This window comes from Denticeps clupeoides, chromosome 10 (genome assembly GCF_900700375.1).
Source record: "Denticeps clupeoides chromosome 10, fDenClu1.1, whole genome shotgun sequence".
Lineage (NCBI taxonomy): Eukaryota > Metazoa > Chordata > Actinopteri > Clupeiformes > Denticipitidae > Denticeps > Denticeps clupeoides.
The window spans coordinates 18,762,679-18,782,129 of NC_041716.1; the positions used below are offsets into that span (position 1 = coordinate 18,762,679).

General features: G+C 41.6%; 2 protein-coding genes across 5 annotated transcripts in view; both read left to right on the top strand.

Moving 5' to 3' along the window:
• Positions 1-13,093, top strand: part of lamb2l (laminin, beta 2-like) — a 33,372-nt gene extending 20,279 nt beyond the window's left edge. For 3 of the 4 annotated variants that reach the window (XM_028993489.1, XM_028993490.1, XM_028993492.1), the window contains exons 15-35: positions 472-612; positions 1,988-2,149; positions 2,460-2,581; positions 4,811-4,931; positions 5,178-5,370; positions 5,526-5,669; positions 5,848-6,079; positions 6,376-6,539; positions 7,422-7,646; positions 7,751-7,965; positions 8,111-8,207; positions 8,576-8,948; positions 9,342-9,526; positions 9,663-9,910; positions 10,324-10,539; positions 10,754-10,898; positions 11,037-11,244; positions 11,320-11,461; positions 11,543-11,719; positions 11,850-12,009; positions 12,165-13,093. In XM_028993489.1, the coding sequence (XP_028849322.1) occupies positions 472-612; positions 1,988-2,149; positions 2,460-2,581; positions 4,811-4,931; positions 5,178-5,370; positions 5,526-5,669; positions 5,848-6,079; positions 6,376-6,539; positions 7,422-7,646; positions 7,751-7,965; positions 8,111-8,207; positions 8,576-8,948; positions 9,342-9,526; positions 9,663-9,910; positions 10,324-10,539; positions 10,754-10,898; positions 11,037-11,244; positions 11,320-11,461; positions 11,543-11,719; positions 11,850-12,009; positions 12,165-12,301 (3,807 nt within the window). In that variant the 3' untranslated portion in view covers positions 12,302-13,093. The remainder of the gene's footprint in view (positions 1-471; positions 613-1,987; positions 2,150-2,459; positions 2,582-4,810; positions 4,932-5,177; positions 5,371-5,525; positions 5,670-5,847; positions 6,080-6,375; positions 6,540-7,421; positions 7,647-7,750; positions 7,966-8,110; positions 8,208-8,575; positions 8,949-9,341; positions 9,527-9,662; positions 9,911-10,323; positions 10,540-10,753; positions 10,899-11,036; positions 11,245-11,319; positions 11,462-11,542; positions 11,720-11,849; positions 12,010-12,164) is intronic. The other variant, XM_028993493.1, reaches the window with a different exon arrangement.
• Positions 13,094-14,888: 1,795 nt separating this feature from the next.
• Positions 14,889-19,451, top strand: part of lamb2 (laminin, beta 2 (laminin S)) — a 30,996-nt gene continuing 26,433 nt past the window's right edge. The window contains exons 1-2 of the mRNA XM_028993704.1: positions 14,889-14,995; positions 15,074-15,128. Coding sequence (XP_028849537.1) covers positions 15,098-15,128 — 31 coding nt within the window. The 5' untranslated portion in view covers positions 14,889-14,995; positions 15,074-15,097. The remainder of the gene's footprint in view (positions 14,996-15,073; positions 15,129-19,451) is intronic.

Sequence of the window (19,451 nt, forward strand, 5' to 3'; positions counted from 1 at the left end):
AGGAAATACACTACCAGTTAAATCTCCACTCATTTTTACATAGACTGAAATAGACTAAAGTCATACAACAATAGAACAAAAGCACATATTTTTAAAATCATTTTTGTGAAGATGCATCATTAAAGGTTAGGTGATTGAAGGGTTACCTGACATCCCCACAATCATCTGCTGTGCCTTACTCCACAAACCATTTTGTTAAACTAGAGCCTCATTTTCACATGATTAATTAATGTTAATGATCATCTCACCAAAGCTGCTTATGATTATGGAAATAATGGACACGTCAGTCATGAAGATAAAAAGAGGTTACTGAACATACATCAAACATACTTAGTTTTCTTCTGTTTTGTGTGTCAAAATGTGTCTTGTTTAGATTCTTTGAAATTCTTCATAGTTCCCATGCCTGCCATAGAGTAGGTGTGTCCATACGTGACGTTTTTTGTGAATTTACCTGATTGGTCTATTTATCAGGGGAGACCACGGCCCCAGGCTGAGAACGACTGCGTTCAGCACCTTAACAATCAGCTGAAGAGACACCGGCGCCATCGCCACATCGCCTCCGCCCAGCAACAGAGGGCTGCACTGAGACGCATCCGCCAGCTGCAGCAGATGGTATTACTCCCCCCGTTTTCTCTCCGTCATAGTGACACCATTCTGATCTTATATCTTAGGCTGCTCTTGTGTCTGTTGATTCTGGTGTGCAGACTTTTCTATAGACTGCCAGAGGTAAGACTATGTGTTGGGTGTGATGGGATGCTCACCAAGGGTGGTGGTTAAAAGCAGAGGACACATACCGTTGTCACCGTGTACTGTATTGTTTCACAATGACAATAACTTCACTTCACCAGTGATTCTTTCTTCAGTTTGTATGTTTCTGTCATGTTTGGTGGCTGTTCCAACCCAGACTGTGGTTCTGGAATACAGGGCAGATTCAATGACACAATGATTCAGTTCAATCAGTAAGTCCATACTTCAGTTGCATTAGAAGTACGTCCTTTTCTGGACCTTTTTGACCATGGAGGAGAAGTTGCTATTCCAAGTCATGGGGAATAGTCGTACTTGAAGGTCCACAGTTGAAACAGACCTGCCAGATATGGTGAGAAGTAATGAGGGATGTCATCTCTGTTCAAACTCAGGTTGTTCTGACCAGCTACCCCATTATTCTGAGTGAAAGATTTTTCTCTGGTCAGGTAATCTAATGGGTCAAGATGAGTGATGAGGGTTAGAGCATCAGGGTCAGAAGGGAAACTCATGAAGCGATGCACCCATCATGCAAACATCACATTTGTCTCATCTCATGCAACTGGTCTATAGCCACTTCTCTGGTATGATGGATCCTTAGCTATAAAATCACCCTCACATCCCTAAATTATCAGGGCGAATCAGCACACGTTGGCATTGCCGTTGTGATCTTGAAATCTTTTGACTACGTTTTATTACCACACAATATTCTTTAACACTGCTTCCACAGGGTTGTTCAGTAGGGACTGTGCATAATTGGTGACCCTGATGCTCCGTTTCCCATTGTTCCAGATAAAATCGTTTTGTGCTTCAAAGCAGTTTGATGTTCTGATGAACCTCATTAACATGTTTTTTGTGCTTCCTTATGACCTCAATGCTTGACCTTCACAGTTAAATAAAGCTGTGACTTCATGTTTTTATGACGTGGCATTATTGTCCAACCACATTTTTTCAGCTGAGATGATTGTCCGATTCTGTTTTTCCACCTTTTAATAATGTTCTGGGCAGAACTTAATTAAACCCTCAATTATGTTCTTGCCAAGTTGTTGTGACTTTTGCAGGGCAGTGAAAGTACGTCACTTTTGAATTAATGGATAATTTGCTGTGTGAATCGATTTTAAATATATAAACTCAATTATAAATGTTGAACACATCTTGTTCTATTCTGCTTTTGTACTTTTGGTAATTTGCTCTTATTCACTTATCAATGTAAAATATCACTTTGATGTTAAATTATGTGTTCCAGCCGGATGTGAGGCCTGTGCACAGGGAAAGGGCGCCGGGCCAGATGATAACCTGGACTGGTCCTGGTTTTGCTCGTGTCAAGGATGGCTCCGGTCTGGTCTTCACCATTGACAACATCCCCTACTCCATGGAGTATGACATTATGATCCGTTATGAGCCAGAGGTGTGTTACAGCATTATAGCAGCATGAGAAAACAGTGACCAATGTCATTATTTACAGAGCCAGTGTCCACTACATTGGGATCACGTTTACATTGTTTAAGGAGAGCCCTAGCAATGAAAAAACATAATTTATGGGGGTGCCCCATGGGTGCTCATTGAATATTTCTGATAAATTCACATGTTCTGCATGTTCATAATATTATCAGCACTCATCAGCCCATATCAACAGCTGAAGTCAATTTTTTTTTACCTTTTGATCATTAAATGTGGATATAGATATATATTTTCTTTTTTAAAAAAACTTTGGACAGTCTACAGAGGACTGGGAGGCTGTAACGAGTGTCAGTTCAATGGAGCTGCCCAGCAGCCCTCGCTGTGGCAACCTGCTGCCCACGGAACAGCTCTACACAGTTACTATGCCACATCATCGCAGGTGCATGGAGTATGTGTGTGTGTGTGTGTGTGTGTGTGTGTGTGTGTGTGTGTGTGTGTGTGTGTGTGTGTATATACTTATTTTTGTAGATATACTTAGTGCAACCATTCGTTTTCTTCAACATTTAAGCATAAGATGTGTTCAAGATGCATTGATTACATTTTATTAGGTACACCTAAAATAAGAATCAAATTCCAAGAAAGAACATGAAACTGAGGATCCAATTTTCTGAAGTTCACAAACATTGGAAACCAGAAGATTGGAAAAAATGTTGCCTCATTTTCTGCTGTGCATGATTTTTCCTTAAAGTCCCACTTTTTAAAAAGTTGTGACCTTGCGTAAACTGTAAATAAAACCAGAATACAATTATTAGCAAATTGCATAAACCCCAAATTTATTCACAGCTACTATGTAGGTTAATTGCCAACAGATCAGTAACTTAATTGGGTGTAAAAAAGAGCGTTTTGGAGATCCTGTGTCTTTCAGATTTAAAGATGAGCATAGGATTGCCAATCAGGAGTAACGACTCAATAAACCGCAGAATAATCTTCCTCCAAAACTAGGCTCTAACACTGTATATCTCAACATCTACAGTACATAGTATCATCAAAAGCTAATCATAAATCAGCATTGGATGCTCATGATCTATAAGCCTTCAGCTAGCAAGGTATTTAAAACAGTCATGGGCCCAAAAATGATTGGGGCAGTGGCAGCCCCATAATCAGAAGGTTGCAGGTTCGAATCCCGATCTGCCAAGGTGCCACTGAGGTGCCACTGAGCAAAGCACCGTCCCCACACACTGCTCCCTGGGCGTCTGTCATGGCTGCCCACTGCTCACCAAGGGTGATGGTTAAAAGCAGAGGACACATTTCGTTGTGTCACAGTGTGCTGTGCTGTGTATCACAATCACTTCACTTTCTTTATTTTTATTATCTATGAACACAGTTCTCTGTTCTGTCTGCTCCAGACACAAAGCAGATCCTCTAAAAACCAAGTCTGGACGCCTTCATGAAAGCCTGCATAAAACGTGCTGTGCATAAAAAGCTTTAATAGATTCTGCACATTTGTAAACATAAAAGCTTGAGGACGAATGCAGCCAAATCCCCAGCTTAAAATCCCCATATCCTGGAGAGCACAGGTGTGGTAGACCGGCCAGGAGATACTTGGTAAGGTTTCACATTCAAGTGATTGTGGAGATTGTTCCGATAAAAGATGTCCAAAAGAACAAAAGAGAGTTTTCACTCAGTTTTTGGTTCACACTGACCTTAATTGACAAAATTGTCCCCCTTTCATTTATTACAAAAAATACAAATAACACGTAGAAACAGGAAGGCACCATGGTGAGAGGAAGTGTAATCAGGCTTTTCCTGTTGTGTCCTGCCAAAGTACCATAAATAGAGGAAATTTTAGACAAAGGATCCCCTATACTTCCACAAGCCTATTGGTGGTGAGAAGGGGGTTTCGTGGACTTTTAGTTTTTAAATATGTGCCATATTTTAAACTTTGCTTTATTGTTAACATTATTTGATATAATGATACACTATTTTCAATATTCAGCAAAAGGCATATTAGCAGTGTCTATGATACAAAAAGATGTGTGTGTTCAGTGCAGATTACCTTTAATTAATTAATATTTTAGACAAATACTTACTGACAAAAACTGACTCAAGGTGCTATTTACCATTATCATGCCCATAAGCATGCCTGTAGCATTGTCGTGCATTTCAGAAGCATGTTCGTTTTTAGGCTGTGAATCTGAAAGTGATAAAGTGAAGTGATTGTCATTGTGATACACAGCAGCACAGCACACGGTGCACACAGTGAAATTTGTCCTCTGCATTTAACCCATCACCCTTAGTGAGCAGTGGGCAGCCACGACAGGCAGTACTTTGCTCAATGGCCCCTTGAGATTCAAACCGGCAACCTTCTGATTACGGGGCCACTTTCTTAACCGCTAGGCCACCACTGCAGTTTGTACAGAGCCAACCATTTTGTGCTCTCAATAACAGTCATTAACTGTTAAAACATATGAAAATAAGGCCCTAATCTTATTTTTACTAACTGTGCTGCTGAGCTGATACTCAACCTAATTTCTCTAAAGAGAGACATTTTGTGTGTGTGTGTGTGTGTGTGTGTGTCAAATACAGGTCTGCACGGCCTTATTGCTCTAAATTTGTGTTATACTAGTACTGTTGGCATGCTAACATATGACTGACTGGCCCTTCTTAGACATGTCCTGATGTCCAGACCCTTCTGTTTTGAACCCGGAAACCATTATGTGGTGGCAATTCGCTTCCAGCGTCATGGGGTCTCCCATAGACATCTCACAGCTTTCATCCTTGTCGATTCGGTAGGTTTTCTACTAATATTAATATTACAATAGCAGATGTGTTTTGATGTAAAGAAGTAGCATAATAAATGTATACAGATGTTCAAACAACCCATTTGGATCTGTCAGTCAGATGTCCTTAGTAATAAAATCCATTTATGCCACCTAGTGGTTGGACATAGAAACAGTTTTTCAGTACAGAACAGTTTTATGAAATCAAAGAGCCACGGCCAGCATTTCATATCTTAATCCTAACATCATTCACAGCTGGTGCTATTACCCAAATACGAGGAACTACGTGGTTTCCGGGGCAACAGTGCAGTGGCGGAGCATCGGCGGGATGAGATGCACCGTTACACATGTGTGGACTCGTTCTTGACAACACCTATGCCAGCGCTGGCAGAGATGTGCACCAAACTTATCTGCAGCATCTCTGCCATTATGCATAATGGAGCATTGCGTGAGTGACCTCTGACCTTGACCTTTTACTACAAAATGATTCATTTGTAGGATGCAGGTTCAGAAAATATGAAGCAATTTAATAATTAGACCTATACTAGGTTAGAGTAAGACAATCCATAAATCTGACTTTCTCGTCTCTCTCTGGTCTGGCAGCTTGTCACTGTGACCCTCAGGGCTCACTGAGTTCAGAGTGTAACCATGTGGGCGGTCAGTGTCAATGTAAACCTAATGTGATTGGCCGCCGCTGTGACCAGTGTGCACCAGGGACATATGGATTTGGACCTTATGGCTGCAATGGTGAGAATCCACCTGTCAACATCTTTCAGAACTGAAAACCTTTCATTTTCACTGCAAACAAGAATAATTTGTCTATATGTGTACCATTTATTGTTACTATTAATGATTTTACCTTTTCACAGTGGTATATATTTAGCCATTAACCAATCTTACCCACACGTCCGGACTGCCTCCCCAGTCTGTGACTGCCATTCCCAGGGTTCCTTAAGCCATCAGTGTGACCCTCAGACAGGGCAGTGCCCCTGCAGACACGGGGCGATGGGGCGGCAGTGCTCCGACTGCCACCCAGGCCAGTGGGGGTTCCCTAGCTGTAGACCATGCCAGTGCAATGGCCACTCAGACAGCTGTGACCCTCAGACAGGCGACTGCTACCAGTGTCGGGACAACACTGCTGGTCAACTCTGTGAAACGTAAGAGAGAACTTCTTGGTTTATAAAGCAAATCTGTGTGAAACAGAACAAAATGAACTTTGTCTGCTTTCCTGATCATAAGTAAATGGTCACTCATCCATGCTGCTATTATAACATCAATATACAAATTTGTATGGCGTGTGTGTGTGTGTGTGTAGATATCCCTAAAAAATAGCAACCTGTAATTTGCACTATTAATCTCTGGGATATGTGAGACATGCATTTTTGTTTTTCTGGCTATGGATAACAGTTAAGTTCCTTTTGGCTCTTATTTTGTAATTTTCTTCATTTGCCAGGTGTAAGAATGGTTACTATGGGAACCCAGTCCTGGGGTCAGGAGAGCATTGTCGCCCCTGTCCTTGCCCAGGTAACCCAGGCAGTGGGCACTCTAATGGTGACTCCTGCTACGCTGACTACGCTTCGAATCAGATCCTGTGCAACTGCAGGCAGGGCTACACTGGTGAGTTCTGTCAACGGTGCTGACCATCATTCTCCAGCGGAGACTTCTTCCACCATGGTATACTTTACTGCTAATAAAGTAGAGTGTGTTCACTGTGCAAATATGGAATGTCCAGTGCTTAGAACATCAAGTCATTCATTGCCAATGGCTAATTACCCAGTTTACACCATCTACTGTTAAAAACATGTCCACCCATTTTTCTAAAAATATTCTTCTATCTACATTGACTATGTCTGTTAGACCATCTGCCTCCTGCTACCAACAGAGTTGCTGTACTGGACACAGTTGTATTTTTTACCGTGCAGGGATGGGTTCCAAATTAAACATCCCAGTGGAACAATGAACAAATCTAGAGTATGTAGCGGCCCTAGCCCAGTCAAGGATATGCTCCCTGGGTTCCCTCTGAACCTCAGTATTTAACTAGTAAAACTATTGTTAAATTTTGGATATGCTAATTTTCTCCCACCACTTACCATTAAGGAAAATAAATGCACAAATGAACACAAATTAAAGTATTAAAGTATTCTAACACAAACAAAGAATGTACTAAATATATTTACATATTACATTAATGATTAGAACAATTAGATAAACTAATATTAAACTCAACAAATATATAACAACTCAAAAGTAAACTTTCTCAAAAACCTTTATACCTTATCCAAGCATTTATCAGTTTCTGTAAAATAAATATCAGCAGAATAAAATATCAGCATGGCAACTTTTTCTCGGTACCTTACGTGTACCTATAGCATTCGCATGCTGTCCCTTATAACCAGAGACCAGGATCAAGGATCTGAAACTATTTATAAAACAGTCCAATTAATGAAATTTTTTTTTGAAAAGCAGGTAAAAGATTATAGATTGTTATTTCTGACATAGGGGACCGCTGTGACCGCTGTGCTCCTGGTTATTATGGTGACCCCAGGCAGCCTGGCAGTGAGTGTCGACCATGTGAGTGCAATGGCAATATCGACCCCCAAGACCCAGACGCCTGCGACCCGTTCAGCGGCCAGTGTCTAAGGTGCCTGTACAACACAGACGGACCCTCGTGTTCTGAATGTAAGCCTGGTTACTATGGAAACGCCCTGTCCCAGGACTGCAAACGTGAGTGATACCTACACTAAGGACAATGCATTTTTTATGTAGTTTAAAATTAAATGTGTGTTTAGCTACGAGAGTTCTGAGATTTCTCATCATGTCCCTGCCAGGCTGCACATGCAACATAGCTGGAACCCGTCCTGAATACTGCCAGGATGGAGTATGCCATTGTGACCGGCAGACGGGGGCATGTCCCTGCAAAATGAATGTCATTGGCCACAACTGTGACGAGTGTGCACCTAACCACTGGAACTTCGGCACAGACCATGGCTGTGAGGCTTGCAGCTGCTACCATCCAAATGCCCTGAGCACCCGCTGTAACATGGTACAGTATCGCAGCATAGCTCACTGCATACATTGCACAGCTACAGCAACAACAATGTTATATGGAGGGATTAGGAAAAAGTATGAATTTCATATGGGCACAATGTGGATTTACATGCTGTTCATGCTTTGTGTTCTCTGTGTAGTTCAGTGGACAGTGCCCTTGCCATACAGGATTTGGAGGGAAACATTGCACAGAGTGTGAGCCGTTCCACTGGGGAGACCCACAGGTGCAGTGCAATGGTGCGTTGGCCTTTCTTACGTCAGAGATCTTCACCCTAAAACGCTCCTCTTATCATTACTAATGCACAGGAATTAACAGATTAAATTAGTGACCCACCAGCTAATCAGACATGGGGAACATGGACATGAACTTGAAGTAACTACTACTAGACAGTTTGTAATCACATGGTGATAACAGAATATATACTGTACATTTGATTTAATACGCAACAAGTACCACCTTGCAGCCACCAGGGGGCAGAAATAATTGGTCTCACCTTGTATCCAAATATTTACCTGTGTTATATAAGTGCTGATTCTTCTGTCTCATTCATTCTCTCTCTCTCTCTCTCTCTCTCTCTCTCTCTTTCCCTTTTACCTTTCGCTAGAGTGTCAGTGTAACACACTGGGGTCAGAGTCACCTCAGTGTGACCGTGTTACTGGAGCCTGTATCTGTAGAAATGGAGCCTCTGGTCGCAACTGTGACGAGTGCGCCCGCGGATTCACTGGGACCTTCCCCAACTGCGCCGAGTGCCACGCATGTTTCCAGCTGTGGGATGACATCCTGTGCCAAGTGCGGACCAGTTTCGACCGCATCCGCAATATCATCGGTACCATACTGGATAAGGGGGTGCCACCTGGGGTCAGTGACACCCGCATTCGCCAGCTAGAGAGGAAACTGAGTGAGATCCGGGAGCTGATCAGGGGTGGAGATCATGATGCGATTCACCAGCATATCAGCCAGTCTATTGATGACCTACGGTAGTATCACTGATAATTATATTTAGATTTTACTCTTAAAAATCGCTGTATCGATGTGGTTGTATCTACAGTGACTGTGCATTTATCACAGTTAACTGAAATAAGACGTGTGTAGACTTTTCCTTGACAATCAAGACATGTTGTGACTGGAGACACTATTTCCTTTGTTAGTGTAAGGTCACATGGATTTACATAAATATATCGATAAAACAAGAAAGAACCACTTGCTAGTTTATAATTATTTCTCTCTGTCAGAACACTGTCTTTTTGTTTTATCGCTTTATCAACTCTTAGCACATAGAGCTGTTCTTAGGGCCGGTTTGGAAATTATGTGTATCAGGGTGTGGAAATGTTAAATGTTGATTGATCTGAGGGTGTGCTTCTGTACTGCAGGGCGGAGATCGCAGTAACAGACGGCCGTCTGATGGGTCTGAATGCAGAGATTAGTGTGTCGGTGGAGCAGGACAGATCACTAAAGCAGACCCTGACCAGCCTCGAGCAGGAGCTCACAAGCCTGAACTCCACTCTGACCAAACTTTTGCAGGGTCTGGAGAACCACCTCACCCAGGGCTTCTCTGGTAACATTTTCCCAAGTCCTTCATTAATTACATTCTACATAGCTCACCTCAAAATTAGCTTAGCTCCTATCCAAAACTTGAAAGGCCTGATCTCAAGTAGTTCTGCATGAATATTTTTTTCATTTCATTTCAACAGAACAGTTCAAGAATATTCTGAAGTACTACAAAGAGTCCCAGAATTCTGAGAGGAGGTGCAATGCATCCACTTCTGGCCCTCATAGCCCCGTGAAGCAGTCACATAACACTCGTAAGAAGACCGAGGCCCTACTGAAGGAGCGGCTTGATCACATCCGGCGTGTGGTGGCATCACAGAACAAGTCCCTGTCTGATCTGAAGGGGAAAGCTCATGAGGTTGACAGGATTGTTCGCAACCTCAGTACCATGGTGAGGAGATCATGGGGCAGTACTTGAACAGGTTTAAGGGTTTATATATATTTGATGTGTTATTATTATTATTTCATACCTTTTATATTATATTATACCTTTTTATTATTTTATAACCTTTGAATTACTTCAATTGTCTTTCTACATCGAACTATTTAATACGTTTACATTTTTGACATTTGGCAGATGCCCTTATCCAGAGCAACTTACAACGTGCTTTCATGTTACAATCAGTGAAGTAGTCAGTCCTGCTTCACTGACCATGAATACAATTATTTTAATCACTCTTTTGATTTTTTTTCCTAATAAGTCAGACTATAAGAAAGTTCATGTTAGTCTAAGTATTCTAAGAGGAAGGTCTTAAAGCTGCTGTTATGACCCTAATAATGACTGTTGAACCTCTTCATCCTCAGGTGTGTGGGGGTCATGGCAATGGCAGTGTTAATGGGAGCTGTCCAGACAGCCCGTGTGGGGGTGCAGGTTGCCGCGACGATAAGAACCTGCGTGTGTGTGGAGGGGACCAGTGCAATGGGACAATGAGCATCACTCGTGAGGTTCTGCAGAAAGTCAACAACATCACCAACAACCTCACTGCTGTCAGTGAGGGCCTACTGGGCATCGAAAAGATGGTGTGTGTGTGTGTGTGTGTGTGTGTTTGTGAATATTGTATTAGTATGTTAGAGTGGACAAAGACCTTTTTTGCAAGATGAAGATTGAGTGTATGGGTCTTGTTGCTATGGGAACATTCCCACAAATTTAGGATATTGGTTGCAAATGAGATTTGTCAGCCCAATTTTTTTTCCTTAATCCCAGTGAAGGTCTTATCTTGTAACTTGTTTCCAGCTCCGGGACATCACTGCGCTGATGCAGGATGTCAAGAATCAGTCACTGGACACATTAAAAAAAGCCCAGAAGAAGAAAGACTTTTTTGAAAAGAACAATAGCGAACTGAAAAGCTTCATTAAGAAGATCAAAGACTTTTTGACTGGTGAGTCAACATGTGACGCCCAGCGTGACAAGACTTTTATTAGTGCAATTAACACAAATATTATCTCATCATTAATCAATGATATGCCAGAGCAGTGGTAGAAATCAAATGTCTGACGGAACTGATTTATGTCATCAGAGGAGGGGGCCGACCCTGAGAGCATAGAGACGGTGGCCCAGCAGGTCCTTGATATTACCCTTCCAGTTAATAAAACCATGATGGATGAAGTGCTGCAGGAGATCCGGAACAACATAGCCAACCTCACCAACATTGAGGGGGTTTACAACCACACTTCCCAGCACCTACACCAGGCGAAGAATCTGCTCAACAGAGCACAGCAGGCCAAGTAAGTCAGAGTCCAACTGGGAGGAAGTTTGAAGGCGTTCCTTGAATGAAAGGTCGTTAATCTGTCTGTTCACAGAATTCGTGCAGAGGCAGTAAAAGATGCCACTACTAAGACAATTGAAGCCCTGGAGGCCTCAGAAAAGGCCATTGAAAAGGCAATGAATTCTGTAGAAATGGCACTGGCCAATCTGAACCTCACCAAAGAAGCAACCATCTTGGTAAACTAAACCAATTACTTTGCTTCCAATGCACTCTTGCAATTTTTCTGATGCACTCTCTCTCTCTTTCACATGAATCAGGTGGAGCACAAACTTTCTAGTCTGGAAGCCAAACAGATGGAGGCCATGAATCGGCTGATGAACCTCTCAGAGACAGTGGTGATGCTGAGAAATAAAACTGGTGCCAACAAGCTGATGGCGCTAGATGCCAAGCTTGATGCAGATAGTGCCACCCAGAGTGCTGCCGAACTGGAGAAGGTGTGTGTGTGTGTGTGTTCTGAAATCTGTCATTAATTTATAACTTAGAACAACATAGAAGAATTTGTTTTACTAATCCCTGGCCACAACTTGATGTTACTAATCTTTGCTCCTATCCTGTGCTTCTCAGGATATGACAGCAGCTGAAAAGGAGTACAAGAAGCTTCAGAAGAAAATCAGCTCTCTAGGTGGGGGTGCTACAGGGAACATCAGCCAGCGGGCGGAGAATGTGAAGAAAGAAGCAGAAGACCTTCTGATGAAAGCAATGAAAGACATGGAGAGGCTAAAGAGTATGTATATAAACCGTGGGCAGTAATTATTGTAAAACGAGGCCTAGATTTAGATTCTTGGATGAGATTCGAAGAGCTTCAGGTTGTGACCAGTTAGGGTAAAATTTCTGAAAGAATGTACTCCTTCTAAAAATTTATTCTCCTTCTGTTTGCAGAACTCGAGAAGAGATTCAGAAATAATGACCAGAGGCTGCAGGATCAACAGGCAGAACTCGCCCAAATGGAGCAAAACGTGACAGACGTCAAAGACATCATCCGCAGAGAGGCAGTGCAATACAGCACGTGTAACTGAGCAAAGCTACAACCAATCGCCTGCTCGGAAGTCCGCAGTAAACCTCAGTTCACATTGAAGCAGTTGCCACATCATCGCTTCTCAAAGGCAGAAATGGAGTCACAGAATGGACGCCAGCTCACACATATCTCCTTCCTCCTTCGGCTTCTCCCAGCATAGGGGGCGCCACAGGGAAGGGTTGTGCACAGCAACTGATTTAGCAAAGGTTTCACGCCGGATGCTCCTGCATCCCCAGTGGCTGAATTCAAGAGTTACACATTTAATACTTATAAAATCTTATAAAATCAGTTCAACTTAATTCCTTTTACAGAGATACATCATTTTATTATTTATGATATATTTTCTGTATCACGTATGCAGTCCAGGGAACCTTTAGCCAGAATATCCCAGTAATCATCATTAAAAAATCAGTAATATGGTGAGCTAATGTCACAAAAAGTCAAGTTGCAAGAGATGCACAGAAGTCTTCTTAGTCTTAATTTCTTTACATGTAATTTGTAATCCTACAAATTTTGTTTGATTTATAAAAACTGTAATAACAAATTAATTCTTAATTTGTAATTCATAAATTGATATAATTTGTGCTGATGACTCTGTTTAAGATTTTGAACTGAAGTTTTGGATTTCTGAGGGGGATTTGATTTGTTGTGGAAAGACCACGGAGCCACGGCCTGCTAACTGAAATATCAATGTCACTATAGTGGACAAAGCAATATAATTCTATTCCATCTACCCCTTATTTTGCAAACCATGGGTACTATTACATCTATGATTATTAAATGATTGCACTTATGTCTTCAATTTGCTTTTCTTTGTTCTATTGCTTATAATCTGAGCTCACTGGAGATGTCTTTACATATTGAAATACCTCAAAAAAGTTGGCATTACTACTGTCAGTCACCCCTGCCAGTGAATTAATTGTTCTTTGCTTTGTATGTATGTCTTTTTGGGGGAAATGGTTTGATCATGTGCCCTGTTCCTTTAAAATGTCAGCATTGAAGAGAAAATTCTGCAGTTGGTAAAATTCTGGACCAGATAAGATGATCCTCTATTAGTCCCACAAGTGGGAAATTTACAAACCAATCTAAAAACATTGAAAACATTATATGCAATTCACATTGGACATGTATGTACAATTCTGCTGTTTGTGCCCCATGTATTACAAAAATAATAAATGTGCATTTTATATAATATTCTGTTATTATCAAATATCACATATATTTTTTTCTTGTTTAGTTATGAACTTTATGGTACCCTCAGATCATGTTCGTTATGGTCTTAAACAGTCATGTCCATTCCAGCTCACTCAAGCTGAGCGTATTCATCCTTTCTTCGTAGTTTCTCTCTCTATTGTCTCTCATAGTGGTCTGATCACTGAGCTCCATGGACATTATATCGTGTGACCTCACAGTCCCTGTACACATTACACTCAAACAGGCTGACTGTGGCTCCAGGGGAGAACAGCATCAGTCTGTTGATGAGTTTTTTATGCGCCCTTCCACTATCTAAACCTGGTTATCCAAGACGAGGCCCGGGGCCGTTATCGGACAGACAGTATATTCCTTCCTTTGATATTAAAAGCACCAGACTATAACTGGTTCGGACCGTTCTCTTAATCTTTTAATAGAGCCAGATCAATTACTGGGTACCTCAGGTTCCCACCATTTAACAAAGGACCATGTGAGTGAAAGAAAGCGAGCGAAAGAGTGGAACACAGTATCATATTGTAGAACCCAACCCCCCCCAGTGAGGACTAACACAAGGAGACTAAGTTTACTCCACTTAAACCAAGCACAACACATGAGAAGAGTAAATGTTCTAATACTCCAGTCATTAACTCAGAAGTGATGTGCTGACAGATGTTTCCAGATGCATTCAGAGAGGATGCATGAAATAGCTAACGCCTGGTGACGATACCTGATGTACCCTACAATAACAGGCGTTCTGTGCTGCGTTTATGCGGCAAAACGAACTGTTCTAACCTTCAACCCATCCGGCAGAACGTCTCCTTTATTGTTGTCTAATAGAATTATTGTTCACAATTCCTGTGAGCGCGAGCTGCTCCTGTTCTCGCGTGAAGTTGCGAGAGTTCGGATCTCGTTCTGTTTTTACAGCGCTCGAACGGCGCAGCGTGAAAACGCAGTTGCCAGGTGACTTTTGGGAATAAAGTTAGTGGAATTAAATGCATCGTGTTAATGCGCTATCAGGTGTGAACAAGCTATATACAATCATCGTACAACTACAAGGGGATGCAGTTCATAAAAAGTACAAAGGCAGAACAATAAAAATGTGGAGCAAAATACATGCGTGTGCTAACAGTTCAAATTAAATACTATGAATATTGTTATTATGTTATGGCATAGTTATTTATTTTAAAGTGTCCGGGAATTATTGTGTGTGAAAGGATAAATTAACCTGCGTTCATTTTTTTTTTTTTTTTTTTTTGCCAAAAGTACTTTATTGGTAACCAGTCTACTTTATTGGTAATATTTGATCGGGCGCTGCCTGATTTATGTGATCATTTGGATTCAGGGACAAGGAAGCTTGTGCTCGATCGCGACCTGCCTTTTTTTTTCTCTCGAGGTCTGGCAACACGCCTGCACTCCATACAGCGGCGCAGACTTCGGAGAAACTCCCCCCGACTGACAGTCCGGACAAGCCCGCAAGCGGACGAGCGCCAGCGGCCGAGCCGACGTGAGTTTTTATTCCACTCGTGAACGCAGTCGTCGTATTTAATGCCTGAGTTCCTGACGCGTGGTTGTCTTATTCCAGTGGGACAGATACACTGCGGGAGGTATGAAGGCGCTGCTGCCCGTGTTGACCTGGGGTGAGTAACAGGTCTTTTCATACAGCATCACTACACATTCCCGCATCAAGCCGTAAATACTAAAACGTGGGTATGAGTATAACCAAAGTCGGCACAATTACTGATTTTCACTAGACTTTGAAGAATAGTCGCACTACTGGCCATGTCCTTGCTTCTTCTTTTTTATTATACCATGCCACCCAGAGTGGGGCCACCTTGGTGACACTGATGGTGGCCTTGTCCTGTTGTCCTGTTGTGTGTGTGTGTGTGTGTGTTGATGAGGGGGCTATTTGCTTGTTTACGCGTTTGTGTATGAAGTGTTTTTCTCTGCCTAAGATGCCGTTGGCCCTGTTTTACAGCGCGCCATCAGCACACACACATTGTGTTTCAGGACGGGTGTCCATTAGACTGTGTTAAGCACCTCCATTTGTGGCCTAAAGTCATTTACTGAGGTGCTAAAAGGAAGCCAGAGGTCACAGGTCACAGAGCTGCTCCTAAATAATGCTGCCATCTTGTAACTGGATGTATGAATCTATGTTTGAATTTTTTTAAATCAGTCTTAGATCAATCTGATAACATAATAAAAGAGATGTTATACACAGGTGACTTTCTAAAAGTTTTAGGCAGATGTGAAAAAATGCTATTGAATAAGAATGATTGCAGTGAATGAACAGAAACAAAAAAATCTAAATCAATCAATATTTGGTGTGACCACCCTTTACCTCCAAAACTGCATCAATTCTTCTATGTACGCTTCCACGCAGGTTTTTTTTACCATTCTTGTGTTTTTTGCACATTGTTGAGTTGCGTGGCTTTTCAGATGCAACTCTGCCATGATGACCACTTCTGGCCAGGCTTCTCCTGACAGTTGATGGGTGTACAATTTTCCTATTGGCTTTTGACCGTTCAGAGCTGATGGCACTGCCAGACAGCTTCAGATATTGAATAGAAATGAGTTTGGTGTGTTTTTTAAGTTGTCTTGGCCAACCACTTGGTGTACGATACTAAACATTGCCTGTTTTTCACATCTTTAAATCCTAGTCTGCTTTGTCTGGGAAAGACCTTGTGATGCAGTATAACTACCTTGTGTCTTGCTGCTGTGTTGGTGTGTGACCTGATGTCTGTTCCCCACTGAGTTTTAAACCTCCTACACAGCTGTTTCTATTTGCATTTTACAGAAAAACTTTCTCGTAGGCGGGGCCTTAGTTTACATCATTTCACACTTGCAGAGTATATAGTTGTTGAGGTCAAAGTTTTTTTTTGCACTGGTCTTAGTATAGAAGATGCCATATTTAGTTCTGCCCATGGGTGTTTTCCTCTGGATCACCTATCAGTTCCCATCTCTTTATTTATCTCATCGTTTATCTCCCTTTTTACTCTTTACTCTTGTGCTCTTAATCCCTATCAGTCCCTGACCGACTCCTGGTTTGTGTCTCACGCTACCGTCTGGTTCTGGTTTGATGTTGTAATTAAGTTTGTCTCTGGGTGATTGGCCTCCATGACTGGGTCACAGGGGTCTGTTGATGGTGGAAACTTAAGTTTGTTCTTTACAGTCACACTGTCTATGATGTCTGAAGCCAAAATTGGACCTCTGGAAGCCGAGGCAATAATATGGACATATTTAATTCAGCTGTAGGCAACCAATTCATAATAGTCAGTTGTAGCCATGCTAAAATGCAGTGGTGTCAAAATCATGCACAAGTCGTGTACCCTGAAAAAAGTCAACCATAGCTGTCGTTTTGTCTCATTACAGTAAAAAATATTAGTTAGCTCTTGAAACTAAGTTGTCTCATTTATGCTTATAAACTGCTTATTGACAGATTTTTTACTCTACTATAATACTACTGACATTGTGGTTTATTCACAATGATAAATTATTAGGTATGACAGGTAACTTTTTTTGACAGGTTAGTTTTTTTTTTCAGTGTACTTAAAGTTGAAAGACAACAGGTAAAATTTTAACACTTGAGCAAAAGTAGAAACGTATTTAAAAAAAAAAAAAAAGGGTTTGAGAACAAACTTTAAGTTACAAACCTGACAAAGTCAGATTTACTAAATAATAGGAATTGGAATTTGTGTAAATTCAGAAGAAAGATGCACGTCAGGGGGCGGGGCTTGCAGTGTTAGTAGGTCATGTCATGTTTAAAATTCACTCTTTTTAGGAACTAAATTCCAGCTTTATATAAAAGTTGCAGAATTATTAAGCCACCTGGGGGGGTTATAAGATCAGAAACTGTTGTCAGACTATGTCAGAACTCATAAGTAAAAACGAGCGACAGATTTTTATAATGTAGTGGAGTAAAAAGTATGATATTTGACTTGTAATGTAATGGAGTTGAAGTAAAAGGTCCTTAGTAAATTAGAGCTACGTGAAAAAACTACTTTAGTAAAGTAATAAATATTTAGTTACTGTCCACCTCGGCTTAAATGTGACCAATGCCAACAAATCACACAAATGTTTGATAAAGAATCAACTAGGGAATGAGTGGAAACCTGGGAGCAGCACCTGTATGGAAACAAATCCACTTGCTTTTCCCCTCTCTGTCCGTCTGTTCCCCTTAAAGCATTTTTTCCTCCCTCTCACTAAGTTGAAAGCTGCCGCAGCGCTCCTCGGATGTATATTCAGCTCAGACCGGCCACAATCCCTTCCTTTGTGGTTTGGAAGATTTTTTTTTAGGGGTGGGGGGGTGAAGGCAGGTGAGGAACAGGCACAGGCTGGTGCCCAGGAGGGCAGAATAACCAGCGTCTGCAAACCTGGCTGTGAGAAAATTCCAGAACTGTGGAGCGGTGCTTTAAAATAATCCAGAACAATGGAGCGGTAGAAGAAAGTGAGAGGCAGGGAGGAAGAGAAGAAAGCAGGAAGGCGGAGGTGAAGCAGGGGGAGAGCAGTCTGTGTGGTGGGAGTAGCAGGGACGATTTTAGGAGAGGACAGTCGGGAATTAAGTTTCTGCCCTGGAGGGGACGGGGAATCCTGGGTTCAAAAAGATAATGAGAGGATTATTCAAGCATACTGTACACTGGCCATTACTACATAATACATTTACAGCATTTATCAGACGCCCTTATCCAGAGCGACTTACAATCAGTAGTTACAGGGACAGTCCCCCCCTGGAGCAACTTAGGGTTAAGTGTCTTGCTCAGGGACACAATGGTAGTAAATGGGATTCGAACCCGGGTCTTCTGGTTCATAGGCGAGTGTGTTACCCACTAGGCTACTACCACCCCTTAATAGTGGGGAGACATGCTGACCCCTACATTAACCGTCCAAGTGCATTTCTAACATGGTCATAGACCATGTGGGGGAAATATTGGAACATAACCAGCAACAAGTCAACAGGATCCACTGTTGACTGACAGCTCACAGCTGCATAAATGACAAAAGACAGCGTGTGAACTGGAGACGTGGTCTTTCCAAAGGATCATTTCCTTAATCTGCAGAAAACAGTCATATAGCTGCATTCCTCCAGTGCGTCTCAAATTGCTAACTTGGAATACGAACGAAGAGCTGCTCCTTGGTGATCTTAGCCAAGTACACTACAGCTCGAACTTGTCCCAATTACATACAAAAAGTCAGCTTTTCCATCTTAGTCTTCTCTTTTCCCCCCGTGGTTCTTATTTATTTTATTTTTTGGGGAAATTGTATCACACCAGTGGTCATCTTAACTATGGGACAATCAATATGATAAGATGACATTATGTTCAGACATGTTTTTCTAAAAAACTGGCACATTGTTATAGGTTTTATTTGTATAACTTTTAAAATACTGTTTTATTCTAAAGAATCAGTGTAGGTTCTACATCTACAGCTCTGATACTTTGATCGTCCATCCTGCTCCTATTAACTATTAATATTCTGATGGTTTTGAACTAAGCTGTCTTAATTTATGCTGATGAGTAAATATTCCTTTTTTACTTTACTATAATGCTGGTGACAGCAGGTTTGTTTAGTTTATTCTCATTATGCCAATGCTAAAATAATATATTAAGTTTAAATTAAGTTTAGCCAGTGTTCACCTTTTTCAGTGTGTTTGGCGTGTGGGAGCTTGGTTAATAATGGTCGGGGGTTTGTATCATATCATTTAGTTTGAGATGGATTACTTCATCATCTTACTTCTCCAGGAGACTGAGGAATGGCTGAATTGTGTGAGTACTCTGGATGTTCTGCTGTTAAACTACAATAAGAGAGTCGGATATCTGAACTTCAGGTCCGCACAACTGGGCCAGTGACTTACAACAAAGCTCAAAGCACAATGTGTGTTATGGCAAGTTTTTCTATATCTGGTAATATCTATTATTGCAACAATATAGTGTTATCAGTGCTGTGTACTGGGTGGGCCAGGGGGA